General features: G+C 46.3%; 10 protein-coding genes across 10 annotated transcripts; 4 read left to right on the plus strand and 6 right to left on the minus strand.

The window, feature by feature from the left end:
• Positions 1-15: 15 nt before the first annotated feature.
• Positions 16-405, plus strand: BABINDRAFT_161039 (uncharacterized protein). The gene has a single exon (XM_019128609.1). It carries the CDS (start codon positions 21-23, stop codon positions 201-203), a length of 183 nt encoding a protein of 60 aa, XP_018986161.1. The 5' UTR covers positions 16-20; the 3' UTR covers positions 204-405.
• A 447-nt stretch (positions 406-852) lies between these two features.
• ARL1 (Arf family GTPase) lies at positions 853-1,539 on the minus strand. Its single transcript, XM_019128610.1, has one exon. The coding sequence runs from the start codon at positions 1,521-1,523 to the stop codon at positions 963-965; it is 561 nt and encodes a 186-aa protein (XP_018986162.1). The 5' UTR covers positions 1,524-1,539; the 3' UTR covers positions 853-962.
• A 147-nt stretch (positions 1,540-1,686) lies between these two features.
• BABINDRAFT_127786 (uncharacterized protein) lies at positions 1,687-2,078 on the plus strand. The gene has a single exon (XM_019127004.1). The coding sequence runs from the start codon at positions 1,753-1,755 to the stop codon at positions 1,966-1,968; it is 216 nt and encodes a 71-aa protein (XP_018986163.1). The 5' UTR covers positions 1,687-1,752; the 3' UTR covers positions 1,969-2,078.
• Positions 2,079-2,572: 494 nt separating this feature from the next.
• On the minus strand, positions 2,573-3,403 carry BABINDRAFT_34788 (uncharacterized protein; the record flags this gene model as incomplete). Its single annotated transcript, XM_019131689.1, has 1 exon — positions 2,573-3,403. One exon carries the CDS (start codon positions 3,401-3,403, stop codon positions 2,573-2,575), a length of 831 nt encoding a protein of 276 aa, XP_018986164.1.
• A 759-nt stretch (positions 3,404-4,162) lies between these two features.
• Positions 4,163-5,336, minus strand: CAR1 (arginase). Its single transcript, XM_019128611.1, has one exon. The coding sequence runs from the start codon at positions 5,181-5,183 to the stop codon at positions 4,221-4,223; it is 963 nt and encodes a 320-aa protein (XP_018986165.1). The 5' UTR covers positions 5,184-5,336; the 3' UTR covers positions 4,163-4,220.
• Positions 5,337-6,450: 1,114 nt separating this feature from the next.
• BABINDRAFT_161042 (uncharacterized protein) lies at positions 6,451-7,177 on the plus strand. The gene has a single exon (XM_019128612.1). It carries the CDS (start codon positions 6,533-6,535, stop codon positions 7,055-7,057), a length of 525 nt encoding a protein of 174 aa, XP_018986166.1. The 5' UTR covers positions 6,451-6,532; the 3' UTR covers positions 7,058-7,177.
• A 129-nt stretch (positions 7,178-7,306) lies between these two features.
• BABINDRAFT_12943 (ribonuclease P/MRP protein subunit) lies at positions 7,307-8,046 on the minus strand (the record flags this gene model as incomplete). Its single annotated transcript, XM_019127020.1, has 2 exons — positions 7,307-7,718; positions 8,032-8,046. 2 exons carry the CDS (start codon positions 8,044-8,046, stop codon positions 7,374-7,376), a joined length of 360 nt encoding a protein of 119 aa, XP_018986167.1. The 3' UTR covers positions 7,307-7,373.
• A 228-nt stretch (positions 8,047-8,274) lies between these two features.
• On the plus strand, positions 8,275-10,104 carry BABINDRAFT_161043 (uncharacterized protein). Its single transcript, XM_019128613.1, has one exon. The coding sequence runs from the start codon at positions 8,617-8,619 to the stop codon at positions 9,862-9,864; it is 1,248 nt and encodes a 415-aa protein (XP_018986168.1). The 5' UTR covers positions 8,275-8,616; the 3' UTR covers positions 9,865-10,104.
• Positions 10,105-10,244: 140 nt separating this feature from the next.
• BABINDRAFT_161044 (uncharacterized protein) lies at positions 10,245-11,177 on the minus strand. The gene has a single exon (XM_019128614.1). The coding sequence runs from the start codon at positions 10,963-10,965 to the stop codon at positions 10,309-10,311; it is 657 nt and encodes a 218-aa protein (XP_018986169.1). The 5' UTR covers positions 10,966-11,177; the 3' UTR covers positions 10,245-10,308.
• Positions 11,178-11,425: 248 nt separating this feature from the next.
• BABINDRAFT_161045 (mitochondrial 54S ribosomal mL53 domain-containing protein) lies at positions 11,426-12,090 on the minus strand. The gene has a single exon (XM_019128615.1). It carries the CDS (start codon positions 11,919-11,921, stop codon positions 11,565-11,567), a length of 357 nt encoding a protein of 118 aa, XP_018986170.1. The 5' UTR covers positions 11,922-12,090; the 3' UTR covers positions 11,426-11,564.
• Between the last annotated feature and the right edge of the window lie 117 nt (positions 12,091-12,207).

Consider the following 12,207-nt stretch of genomic DNA (forward strand, 5'->3'; position numbering starts at 1 on the left):
AACATTAGGGTTGCTATTTGATGCAGGTCTTGAGGGGCTCTGCTGACAGAGTGTTGGACTTTAGGTCACATGCGCGCGCGGGTGCTAGCCGGAGAAATGGCCATTTGAAATTCGTATATTATAAGAATCTTAAGCCATTAGAACTAAACTTATTCAACTTGAGTGACGTAACTTGGTTTGACGTCTTCATCAAGCTGGGGTAGGTGTATAGGTGTCTTTCTACTCGGAAGTTGAACTGTGTGATTGAACATACGGTGGGAGCTTCGAGACCACTACGCAAGCTAGAAAGATTTTCCCAGCGGAGAGGATCAGATGTACCGTTGCTTCGCTCTAAACTTGAAATTCTCACATAAACATCGCTTAGATTAATCAAGTATTCGAATCTGTAGGATCATTATTGTATATCCAGACGGCAACATTCGATTGGGTTGCGCTAGCCGTCAAGGCAGGTCCTGACAAGGACTTGCCAGTTTGGTCATGGATAATTTACGAATTTTTGTCGGTGTCTTCGGACCGATACCACAAATCGGGTTAAACATAACCTTTGCGTCAAGTCCCAACAATGCGGTGAATAAAATTACCCCAAAAATAATATTCACCCGTTAATTTTATAAGTTTTGGGATCCGGGATTTGAGCTTAGATTTTCTTTTTGAGTCAGACAGCTTTATATTAGCGGATACCAACCACAAAGCTAGTGTGAGACATCGATATACCTTACTCTCAATACACCGTCATATAACCTGACTCGTATTGCCGTAGAACTAAAAAAAGGAGGGACAAAACCACCTACAACAACACATGGGACTAATGTGCCTTAGAAAGACTTGATGGCCATTACAGAGAAGTGGTGTCATCGGAATTATACATTTATTTTAGGATATTAGGAATACAGGATGACGGCACACGGCTGTCAACAGACGATGGTGCTATGGCTATGCGATATCACCATCAGGGTGATCGATTAGAGTTGTTCCTCTTTGATAACGTCCATGAGCCAGTCTAACCCCTCGGACAACCCTTCGCCCTTGATAGCACTACTGGCGACGATGCTCCACGAACGGTCCTTCAAATCTGTCAAGGACAAAGCTTGCGAGACCTCTGCGGCGGTCATGGCGCCCGGTTGGTCCTGCTTGTTGGCAAACACAAGCAACGCAGAGTCCAGTAACTCCTCCTCGCGCAACATCAAATGCAACTCTTTAGCGGCGGTCTCGATACGGTCTTTATCGGTGGAGTCCACCACGAAGATGACGGCCGCGGTGTTCGCATAGTAACAGCGCCAGTACGGTCTGATGGACGTTTGACCACCCAAATCCCAGATATTTAATGTCAAGTTCTTGTACTTCAACGTCTCCACGTTGAAGCCGATGGTCGGCTTGGTCTTCACCACCTCGCCCATCTGCAAGCGGTATAAGATGGTGGTCTTGCCCGCACCGTCAAGCCCGAGGATCAAAATGCGGATCTCTCGGTCTATGCCCCACAACTTAGAGAAGATGCCTGTGAAGCTACTAACAATCTGGCCCATGGTGTGTGTGTGTCGTATTGCCAGAGCGATACGGCGTTGGATCAGATAGCTGCCAGTTTTAAGTCGTGCCTGTGGCCACCTGGACCTAGCTCGATGCAGGAGACGCCTAGAAGAGTGTGAGAAGGTTTGGAGGCGCCGTAGCGCCGGTCATCTCTACAATAATAAGAATGCATTTCTGTTACCTTTGACTATTTAAGCTAGTGGTAATTTGAATTCAGGCTGCAATCAGATGTGGCGTGCGAGGGGCTTGGAGCGAAGGGTAGTCTGGCCTGGAGGGTTGTCCGAGACAGCCCAGACTCCGAGAATTTCAACGATTTTTTCCAGTCCAAATGGAGAGAAAGGTAAAACAATGAATATTCATGAATTATTGCCATATGATTTTCGGATATTGTCAGAGAACCTGAGACATGACTGTGGGACAATCAAATGCGATCTCTTGGTGTAGAGCTCGTCATGCACTATGGCTGACTAATTATGAGAGAAGCTCTACAGCGGCAAGGACCATCTACTGGCTCGATAATTTGCATTTAATTATATATTTAACGACTTCTTACAGTCTCTATCATAGATATAACTCTGTGGGTGGTCTCGCTTAAGCCTCGAGTGGAAGATCAGAGTGCTAGTTTCTCCGATGCCTGCGCTGGCTCACAGACCCTTGGCCGGAATCTTGGCTCTCTCCCTTGTAGCTAAGACTGAAAAAAACTCTGGTAAATTCTATTCAATTCTTGAGGTACTCCCGCTCTGACAGTTAATTATATTCCAGGAAATACATTGTACACCCATCAAAGAATCATGATCAAACAGGAAGGGAAGGTTGTGGAGCCCTCACGCATTATAGACTATGCATTTGACATGGTTATTTATCTATAAAAAAAAAGCTGACCTCAAACTATCGCTTTCCTAAACATATAGGGATAAAAAAACACAGCGAATAGCCACAAAACTACACCACCCAATAAAAATATCATTTTATTAAAATACAGAGATACGAAAAGAAAGCGTGCACCAAAGTGTTATACTAAACAAAGTATGACGATCAAGTAGATGCTCTATTGGATCTTGTTATCAGCTGGATAGTCATTATCGGTGGTGGTACCAGTGGCCTCAGCAAACGACGGAAGGCTGCCAGAAGGGGCAGAATCAGTGGAAGTGCCAGCACTAGCCTCCTGTTGTTGCTTCTTCAAAGCGGCCAATCTTTTAGCTTCTTCGTGTACCTCCTTGGCATCCTTAGCGGCGTTGAGGTAGAATCCGTGAATCTTGGAACCTATACCGGTCTGCTTGGCACTGTCAAAGTACAGGTCCAAGGTCTGCTTGTGTTGCTGGAATTGGTCGGTGACATTGTACTTCTTATCAGCCTCAGCACTCTTTTGCTGGATGTGGTACTTGGAGTCGAGGGAGCCCAAAAAGCCCTTGAACTTGGACGAGTACCCGTTCTTCTGGTCGTGTTCAATAGCCTTGCTGATGAGGTTGTCTGAAAGAAGGTAGCCGTGGGACAAATACTGCGCCAAAATAGCAGTCTTTGGCTTTTCTTCCTGAGAAATATCCTCCTTTGGGGTGACAGTGCCAGACAGAGTGTCTGGGTGCTGTGGAGGTGGCTGCAAAGCGGAAGCGTAAGCCGGTGGCTGAGAGACAGCAGCGTCCGAAGGAAGGGCGCCCTTGGATTCGGTGATCTCTATTTTACTACCGGCCAATTCAGCACCGTTCAATAACAAGGCGGTTTGCAAGGCAGCTGCAGATTCAAAAGTGATGCTTACGGTTCTGGTGATAGCCCCAGAGTCCTTAGAGTCAATGGACTGGATTTTTCCGCAAAAGGAGAAGAAGTCTTGCAACTTGGCATTGGAGACAGACGCAGGGATGTTGGAAGCAGTAATGGTAGACATTGTGTACCTAAGAAAATTGTTGAAAAATGTGGTGGGTACAAAGAAATAAATGAAGTTTCAATGGCAGCTGGTAGTATTTATATGCCAGCAACTGGGAAACGCATGTAGATATCCTTGCTGCGGGACGTAGAGGCTGTAAGGGATATTATGTGCAGGTCACATAGAGGCAGTGTAGATTGGGGAATATCCGGTGTGGAGTATGCATATGCTGCCCAACTTTCTCGAGCTGTCTCTGTCATTAATGCGACGTGACGGAGTTAGAAGCTTGCTGTTCCAAGCTGAGAAAGTTTAATTTGGTGCTAGTGTCTATTTTCTGAACTAGAATCACATGGCATTCTTATCACCACAATGTTGTCGTTAAGGGTGCGTGGACCAACATGAGCGGCTTTCTTTTAACCAGTTACCTAGTCTAAATATTCCCGTAGAGACGGTGGAACTCGTAGCCATATTTGGAGATTAAAAACAATCTATGAGGATTTACAGAAAACTCTAGTCCAAACTCTCAGTCATGTGTCGTCGATGCCCGGTGGGTTGCTTTGCGAATGCGATTAGGGCTCTTCCACTGTCTGCCTTAGCCCACCAACGTACGTTGCATAATCATGGCTTTCATCGATAGTTTCACACTGATAAAGATTGAATAAGCATGAAAGTTGAGAAAAATCTAAGTTCGAACTTTTGTTATGCTTCCTAGGCCTCTATAGGAGAAATTGCCCGAGACTTTGGCTGGTACTTGAAGCCTGCAGCGTAGGCCAACTGCACACCATTCATACGTTTCTTTGTTTTTACTTTATTAATATTTCTTATCTAATGTACATCTTTACAACAAGGTCTCCCCCAAAGCGCATCTGCCGATGGCACAGCCCGCGGTGATGGTGTCCAAAATATGGGCATCTTCGGTGCCGAGACTTGGGTTGCATTCGACAATGTCCAAAGCAACCAAGTTACCAGTCTCAGCCACGGCCTCCACAATATACATACCTTCTCTAAGGGTCAAACCGCCTCTGACTGGGGTACCGGTGGCAGGAACGAACTGTGGATCAATGGCGTCAACGTCGTAGGACACGTGGATTGGACAGTCCTTATCGCCCCCACTCACAGCAGCCATAGCCATCTCAACCACCTTGGCGATACCGTACTTATCAACGTGGTACATCGAGAAAGCAGAAATGCCGTGTTCTCTCAAGATCTTTTTCTCACCCTGGTCGATGTCTCTCAACCCGATGTAAGAAATCTTCTTGGTGGATAAACACTCAGGCACCCACTGCAAGCTTGGTGGGTATGATTCGCGATCCAAGCCCATCAAGAAAGAAACAGGGCAGCCGTGCAAGTTACCGGAGTCAGTGGTCAAGGGGGTGTTGATGTCGGCATGGGCATCAATCCATAAGACACCAGCGTTAGGATACTTGGAAAGCACCCCGGCAACGGTACCAATAGCAATGGAGTGGTCACCACCTAAGGTAATAGGCATGGTGCCTTGTTCGGCCGCAAATTTAACCGCTTCGTAGACTTTCTGGGTAGCTTCACCAACGATCTTTGGACGCTTACAGTTACCGTGGGTGTCGGAATCGTCGTTCTTTAAGCTTTCGTAGTTGGTGTTCTTCAACGGCTCGGAAACCTGGGTGGACCAGCCGAGCTCCTTGATCTGGGATTCGATACCAGCCTGGATTAAGTGTTCTGGACCATCTTCAACCCCAGACTTTCCCTGGCCACCGGAGAATGGTGCAAGCACAAAGGTGGCCTTCTTGTTTGGGTGGTACTTGTATTCGAGAGTGGATTCCATTTTATGCGTATATGTAATGTATGAGGTGTACTTGGGTACTATGCTAATCGGTAATGGAGACATTCAGAGAGAGTTGAGGAAGGTGGGAAGCCGGCCATATTTATATTCTTTTGAAGCCCCAGCGCCATTTGTAGACTGTTGCCGTTACGCGAGCTGATGCCATACAGAGGCTATCTGTGAAAAGCTCCGAGGATGCATGAAGGCTAGTTGGCAGACGCTTGCGCTTTAAAGGCAGGAGATGACGGGCATATAGCCACGCCTACAGGGGAAACCCGCAGCGATAAGATCTGAAGCGCATGTTCCTGCCTTTAGCGACCAGGAAAAAACTTGGAGGCTTCACGTAAAGGAAGTGTCTCGGCGTCTGCTGTCTTTCGGGTCAACGGCTGTCCCCACACGTCGGTAAAAACGATAACTCTTCTTGACGAGAGGCAAAACTGCTACCGACTAAACCGTAATTCGTGACATGTTCGGTCACGTTCCAAAATGATCCTTAATGGAATACTACGGCCATTAATGGCACGGCATTCGCAGAGCACTGCTCCGCTTGTTGATAGCAGCCCCGTTTTGCCTCACACCCAACATAGGTAAAGGCTTACCATGATCATTATGAACTTATCCATCACTGGAATTCGCAATAGGTCAGTTAATCTAGGGATCCCTTGAGCGGGAACGATTAGCTATATCGTAAACTTAGAATATTCCTCTAGCAAAATGTCACTTTGCAGTCGTATATAGTTTGACACTGGTGGTTATGTGCAAACGGCGGAATTATTGGAGTGTAGGTAGAGAAAATGGCTACCATTTTATTCTTTTCCGAATTTACATCGATACACTCGAACCAAGCACTCGAGTTTAATCAAAAAAAAGAGTGTAGTTTCGGCTATTATTTTCTTCCGTCAGCTACCAGAGTGGGGAAAGTCCTCTTCCAAACGGAGGGCGGGAAAAACTTGGAGGGAGAAGAAAATGCGCGTATGACTTTTCTAATTTATTAAACCAAGGAGGAACAAATCCAAGACAGGTATTGTATCTACACAAATATACTGTAGGGTTAACCAAATCCACCCGATTAGCTGTCTTTCTTCACCCTAAAATGCTTATGAAGTACGGTAGAAAAAGAAGTGTATTCCAGTTGAATTAAGCTATCTAGTGTATCTTTTGTCCTGCATAAGAGCTTTTTTCTCTGTTTATTGTCAAGCTCTTCTATGTAGGATTAAAAAGATTAAAAGATTTTTCAGGTAGCTTAGCATCACGGGCTGTACATGATTCACGCAAAGACCTCACGTTTATTATCGAAAAGCAAACAATTTGTACATACCACCTCTCGTATACTCACCCATTTCTATCCCGCAATGTCTGAGCCCCATACTCCCACACAAGAATCTGCCGTGCTTGAGATAGCTACCGCTGAACTCCTGCTTCAGGACCCACAACCAAAGGTCACGCCTAGCTCTCAAGCCGATAAAAGTGCCGTGGTGTTTACCAGAACTTCTGGCAATATCAAACAACGTAAAGGCCAGACTGATGAGGAATATCGGGCCCAGAGAGATCAGTTCTGGAAGAGTGGACCGAGACTCAATACCGGTGATTGGTTCTTGGAATACCCCATCCAAAATTTTAAGAACGAGTCGAAGACGGACAAGACCCAGTTGTTACACACCGCCGAGCTATGCTACTTCAGAAGGGACTACACGAAGTGCTTGGAGCTTGTTGCGTTTGGGATGAAGCTCTTTAATGCGGAGGCAGTGCTAGCCGAGGAGAAGAAAGCTCCAGTGGACCTTCCAGGCCGACACGCGAAGAAGCCAAAGTTGGACAGACACATTCAGGAGTTGTTGGAAATTAAAGAAAAATGTCTAGCTAAAATGGAAACATCATAGGCGTACGAGTTGGTAATAACAAAAACAAGCTGCCACAAAGGAGTACCTGGTATACCGAAAGATAATATTAGCTTCTGAGGAAAAACCGCGAATAAAGCACTACAATAATATAAAACTCGGGTCGTAAATTAAAATCATAAAATTATCTTAAAGAGGAAAGAAAAGGTCCGTTTATAACCTTGCACAGTCTTGGGGTTGCTTTGACTCGAAGGATCCCACTCATTTCAAGCGGCCAACCACTATGATACTTCTCTTGGTGTTCCTGAATTCTGATCAATTGAAGCTGCCGAAGGCTCAAGTCTCATATATGGCTATCCTATTTCACATCCTTCCTCCATATCCTCATCACTACGGAACTAACCAAGCGCTTCTTAAACACACTGCTCCCACTCTCTTCGTCCTCCTCCACATACTCGTCTAAAACCTCCACGGAAGAAGTAAACATATCCACCTTGAACCCTTCCTCAACCTGGAAGAATACGGCGAGCTGCATCAACTTCTCGACGGGTTTCACACCCATCCCTTTCACGGTAACATACTTGACAGATGGCTGTTTCTTTGGGAGTTGGATGATGTGTTTCTGAATTCGCTTCAATGCGGAAACGTAGGGGGTGGAAGACTTGAGGTGGATAATGGTTTGTAGACTTTTGACCGAGAATGGCTTGGGGGGGTTGTGCTTGACGCGGAATGTGGAAAGGCTTTTTGAGGCCGTAGCTGACTGGGGCATAGTTTAATATGAGGATTTATTCAACCCGAGAGAGAGGTATCTGCAAGTGTACGGTATGGCGATGTCAATTGTAGTGCCCGCCCAAGTTGGGAGATATACACTAGTCCTGCATACCGGAAAATAATTTTTCTGCGCTGTTATGAGGAAAAGGCCCAAGGGCATCCTAAAGCTGGTAATAAATGATCAAGGGAACAGCTTAACAATTTGCATTATTAATGGTTAATTTGTGAACCATATAAACGCATACTTTTAAATTTAACATTATTAGGTGTAGCGCACGAAGCTACTGGAGAATGCCAGTATGGCTTATAAAAGTACACAGACTAGTGAAGAGCATTGGTCAAAACAACGGTGTACAGTTCTGCAACCTCGACTAAAATTAATACTCCTTTTACTACATAAAACGAGATTATTTGTAGTTCATTGGTTAAGACTGGTCTAGAATCCTTCAGCTTCCCATGATCGATTTCTTGGGTATTGCGTGTAGAATAAGTTCCCGTAATCTGGGTAATTTCAATTATAACACAGGACAGCTCGTTGTTCGATTCATGCTTCTAAATCCCCCTATCGAAGAAAAGTCTAAAGTCGCTAAAAGTTTCAGTCCATTATATTATTATTCGTTCCACCCACCCCATTCTATCTAAGCCCGACCTGAAACGCATTTTACGACAATGACCTATCCTCCGCCTAGCTCTGACGTCTTGGCACGGAAAATCTCTGGTCTCGTACTTCGCACGTCCACACGTCTCTGCATCCCCACAGCCACGCCATTAAAAGTACACTTTGAATTCCTCTTACGAAACCATCCCTGGATAGACATATCCAACACAATATGTACCCAGGCTCTGGTAACCAACAGTACGGCAATCAACAGTACGGCGACCAGCAGTACAACAATCAACAGTACGGCAACCAGCAGTATAACAACCAGCAGGGTTACTATCGGCCGCCTTCCGGACCGCCGTCAAACTTTCATAGACCACCAGGACCACCACAGCAGTACCAGAACGGGTATCAGCAGAATGGCTATTCCAGACCCAGTGTCCCGCCGCCTAGCCAGTACCTGGACCAGGGCCAGGACCAGTCCCGGGACCGTTCATATCAACGCCCTATGGCTCCGCCACCCCTGACACCGCAGTCATTTGGTTATGGGACTAACAACACCTTCCTGTATTCCACATGTCAAGGGCGTAAAAAGGCGCTCCTCGTGGGGATCAACTACGCTGGGTCGAAAAACGCGTTGCGTGGCTGCATCAACGATGTCAAGAACATGTCAAACTTCCTCGTTTCCCATTATGGCTATAAGTACGAGGACATGGTAATCCTCACCGACGATCAAAACCAGATGAATCGAATCCCGTTGAAGGAGAACATCATCCGCGCTATGCAGTGGTTGGTGAAGGACGCCAGACCGAACGATTCGCTCTTCTTCCACTATTCGGGCCACGGGGGCCAAACTAAGGACTTGGACGGGGATGAGGAGGACGGAATGGATGATGTTATCTATCCACTCGACTTCCAGACCAACGGCCCGATTATTGACGACTTGATGCATGACGTCATGGTGAAACCTTTGCCGCAGGGGTGCCGTCTCACGGCATTGTACGACTCTTGCCATTCGGGGACCGCGTTGGACTTGCCATTTGTCTACTCCACCAAGGGGGTGGTCAAGGAGCCCAACATGATGAAGGATGCCGGGATGGGCGCACTAAATGCTGTGTTGAGCTATACCCAGGGGAACATTGGTGGGGCTATTTCCGCCCTCGGAGGCATCGCCAAACGTGTCTCGCGCGGTGGGAGCTCTAACAGAGACCAAGTGATCCGCATGAAAATGTCACCCGCGGATGTGGTGTCTATTTCTGGCTGCAAGGATGACCAGACATCTGCGGATGCGAATGAGAACGGGATGGCCACCGGCGCCATGAGCTGGTCGTTCATCCAAACCTTGTCGCAGCAGCCACAGCAGAGCTATTTGGCGTTATTGAACAACATGAGAGGCATCTTGGCTCCGAAGTACTCCCAGAAGCCGCAGTTGAGTTCGTCCCATCCGATGGACATGAACATTCAGTTTATCATGTAGAGAGTGAGAGTTAAGGTGTATAAGATTAACACGCGTTTAATTGTGTACATAAGAGTATAAAATAAAGAGTATTAAAGTATGTATTGGGCTCGGTCTGCGTTGCGATTCAAGATCCTTGCTAGCGCAATGTTTTGTTAACGACATTCCCGTGTTTCCGGCTGACCAGAGAAGGTTATGATTTGTGCTAGGTGCATTCATATTATGAAACGTATAACAATACGGTAGATGATTAACATATGCTGAAACAACACCGGACCACCTGGCTAGATTCAACGACAGATTTGACAATCGATGAATCTGCCATATAGAAGTTTTTATACTGTAAGATAGCAAGACAAACGAGGATTGGGCTAACCCTAGTTTCAGCCGAAGAAACAGACTGTAATGAGCATGGAACCACAAAGTACAATCAACAACCGTATAAACAAGGGTTACTTAATCTTTCTACCCAAGGTACTCCATTATACTGTTCACCATCTTTTGTGCATGCGCCTCCTTCTCCTCGTCCGTCTGCAACTCCGACGTATCTAACCTTGCTTTGGCGATTTTGGAAATGATCTCGTTCAAATTTAATTCTTCATCGGTTAGCAAGGACCTGCAGACGTCCTCAGTCTTTCTCTCTCTTGGAGTCTTATCCTCAATATCGATGCCACTCCATTCGTGTGACTCAAAGATCTCTTTAATCCGGTGCTTGCCTACCTTGTTTCCCTCTTCATCAGATACCAGACCAGTTTCCCGATACACCACAAATTCCACCCCATTTTCGATAAAGATATCTTCCAACAGTACCAACGTCGCATCCAGCACCATTGGGTCGTCGTCACGGTGGAACCCTACTGCCAACTTGATACCGCCCCAGCCAAACGACTCGGGGTCAGCGGCAAACGTGTCTTCGTCAAACGTCTCAAACAATTGCAGCAACTGAGACCCGTAGTGGTCAATCTGATCTACGGAATCACTGAGATTAAATGTGAAAACCACCCCGCTCAATACGTCTCTTAGCTCGCGGCACTCTTCGTCGCGGAGAGTGGTGCACCACGCCGTGAGCCCTTTGGCTTGGGGCGTGTTTGTTTCGGTGCGGTCCTGGAATTCGTCTATCATCACGCCTACCTCTGTGGTGTAATATTTGGTAGTGAGTGATATTTCGTGGGTTAGCCCTGAATGAGTGTCATCGGATATGATCTCGGGAAGCGTGCCAAAGGTTTCTGTGAGAGTTAGTGCGTCCTAGATAGTTCCCGACGAGACATACCCTTGATAATGGTTAGCTTTCCAGATTTGGGGGCCCCCACGATCAAAACCTGATTGCGAAGCATCTTGGTGTGACAGGTGTTCAGACCGACGAAGCTGATACGTGCCGATGTTTAGTACCGCATATGCAGAAAACCGCGAAGGCTGGGTTGGAGCATTTACAAGTGATTCAAGGGCCTATGAAAAACTGCTTTACCTAAGCACAAGAGGGCCGTTTATTAAGAGGTAGAGTAAGATAGTAAATTATAGCTATTACAATCGCACCGTTTGATACTACAGCGCACGAAGCCAAATGAGATATATTTACAAGGTAGAGGCTAAGTTGTGTCGGCTTGACGCTGGAAGGAGTTACCTACTCAGCGGTCTATAATACACAGAAGTTCAACACTTCCGACGAATCTATACCTCCCGGAGCTGGGACAAAGGCATATGATGCAAAAAGTGTGGCGGTTCTAGTTTTCAAGATCGTCCTTCAACTTCAACTGTCTGGAGTGTCTGTCAAAGACTTCTTGGGCCTCACTAAAGCTCATCGCGGTTGGGTCACATTCCAATGCGTTTTTGTCCTTGAAGGTAACCTTGATGGTGGGGGTTTCGGCAGAACTGGCGGATAAAATCTTGAAGTCCACTGGACACTGACCTCTGGTTGTGGATGGGAGGGTGTTAAGGAACAACCTGGCGGTTTTAGCTACGGGTGTTAGTATGCGAAGCTGAGAATGTTGGGAGTGACTTATGAGATTTTGAATCTTGAAATGGTTGTCGAGAGTTCTTTGGGATTTGAAATGCTCAAGGCTCTGGTACCCCCAACACATTTCACGTAATTTAACACAGACAGGCCACGGTCTTTGTTAAGTTCTTTGATGCCAGAATCGAGAACTTCTTGCTGTGTGTACATACCTTCTGGGCCAAAAGGGTTGAATCTAACGGACACCTTGGAAAAATACTTGGTCATCATCTTGAAGGGGCGTGGACAGTATAAAGCGACTAGATCTCGAACCCGACGTTTTCTTACATCCGTGGTTCGATACTTTTTTCAGTACTGAACATCATTATGTAGGATTTTTTTGCCGAGCTTGACTTCCTAAAACGGCAATAACT

The sequence above is a fragment of the Babjeviella inositovora genome (assembly GCF_001661335.1).
Source record: "Babjeviella inositovora NRRL Y-12698 unplaced genomic scaffold BABINscaffold_4, whole genome shotgun sequence".
Lineage (NCBI taxonomy): Eukaryota > Fungi > Ascomycota > Pichiomycetes > Serinales > Babjeviella > Babjeviella inositovora.

Excerpts from the sequence above, each read along its gene's own strand:
- ARL1 (XM_019128610.1), bottom strand. The coding sequence starts at position 1,523 with ATGGGCCAGATTGTTAGTAGCTTCACAGGCATCTTCTCTAAGTTGTGG.
- BABINDRAFT_161044 (XM_019128614.1), bottom strand. The coding sequence starts at position 10,965 with ATGATAGACGAATTCCAGGACCGCACCGAAACAAACACGCCCCAAGCC.
- BABINDRAFT_161042 (XM_019128612.1), top strand. The coding sequence starts at position 6,533 with ATGTCTGAGCCCCATACTCCCACACAAGAATCTGCCGTGCTTGAGATA.
- BABINDRAFT_161039 (XM_019128609.1), top strand. The coding sequence starts at position 21 with ATGCAGGTCTTGAGGGGCTCTGCTGACAGAGTGTTGGACTTTAGGTCA.
- BABINDRAFT_127786 (XM_019127004.1), top strand. The coding sequence starts at position 1,753 with ATGTGGCGTGCGAGGGGCTTGGAGCGAAGGGTAGTCTGGCCTGGAGGG.
- BABINDRAFT_161043 (XM_019128613.1), top strand. The coding sequence starts at position 8,617 with ATGTACCCAGGCTCTGGTAACCAACAGTACGGCAATCAACAGTACGGC.
- CAR1 (XM_019128611.1), bottom strand. The coding sequence starts at position 5,183 with ATGGAATCCACTCTCGAATACAAGTACCACCCAAACAAGAAGGCCACC.
- BABINDRAFT_161045 (XM_019128615.1), bottom strand. The coding sequence starts at position 11,921 with ATGTGTTGGGGGTACCAGAGCCTTGAGCATTTCAAATCCCAAAGAACT.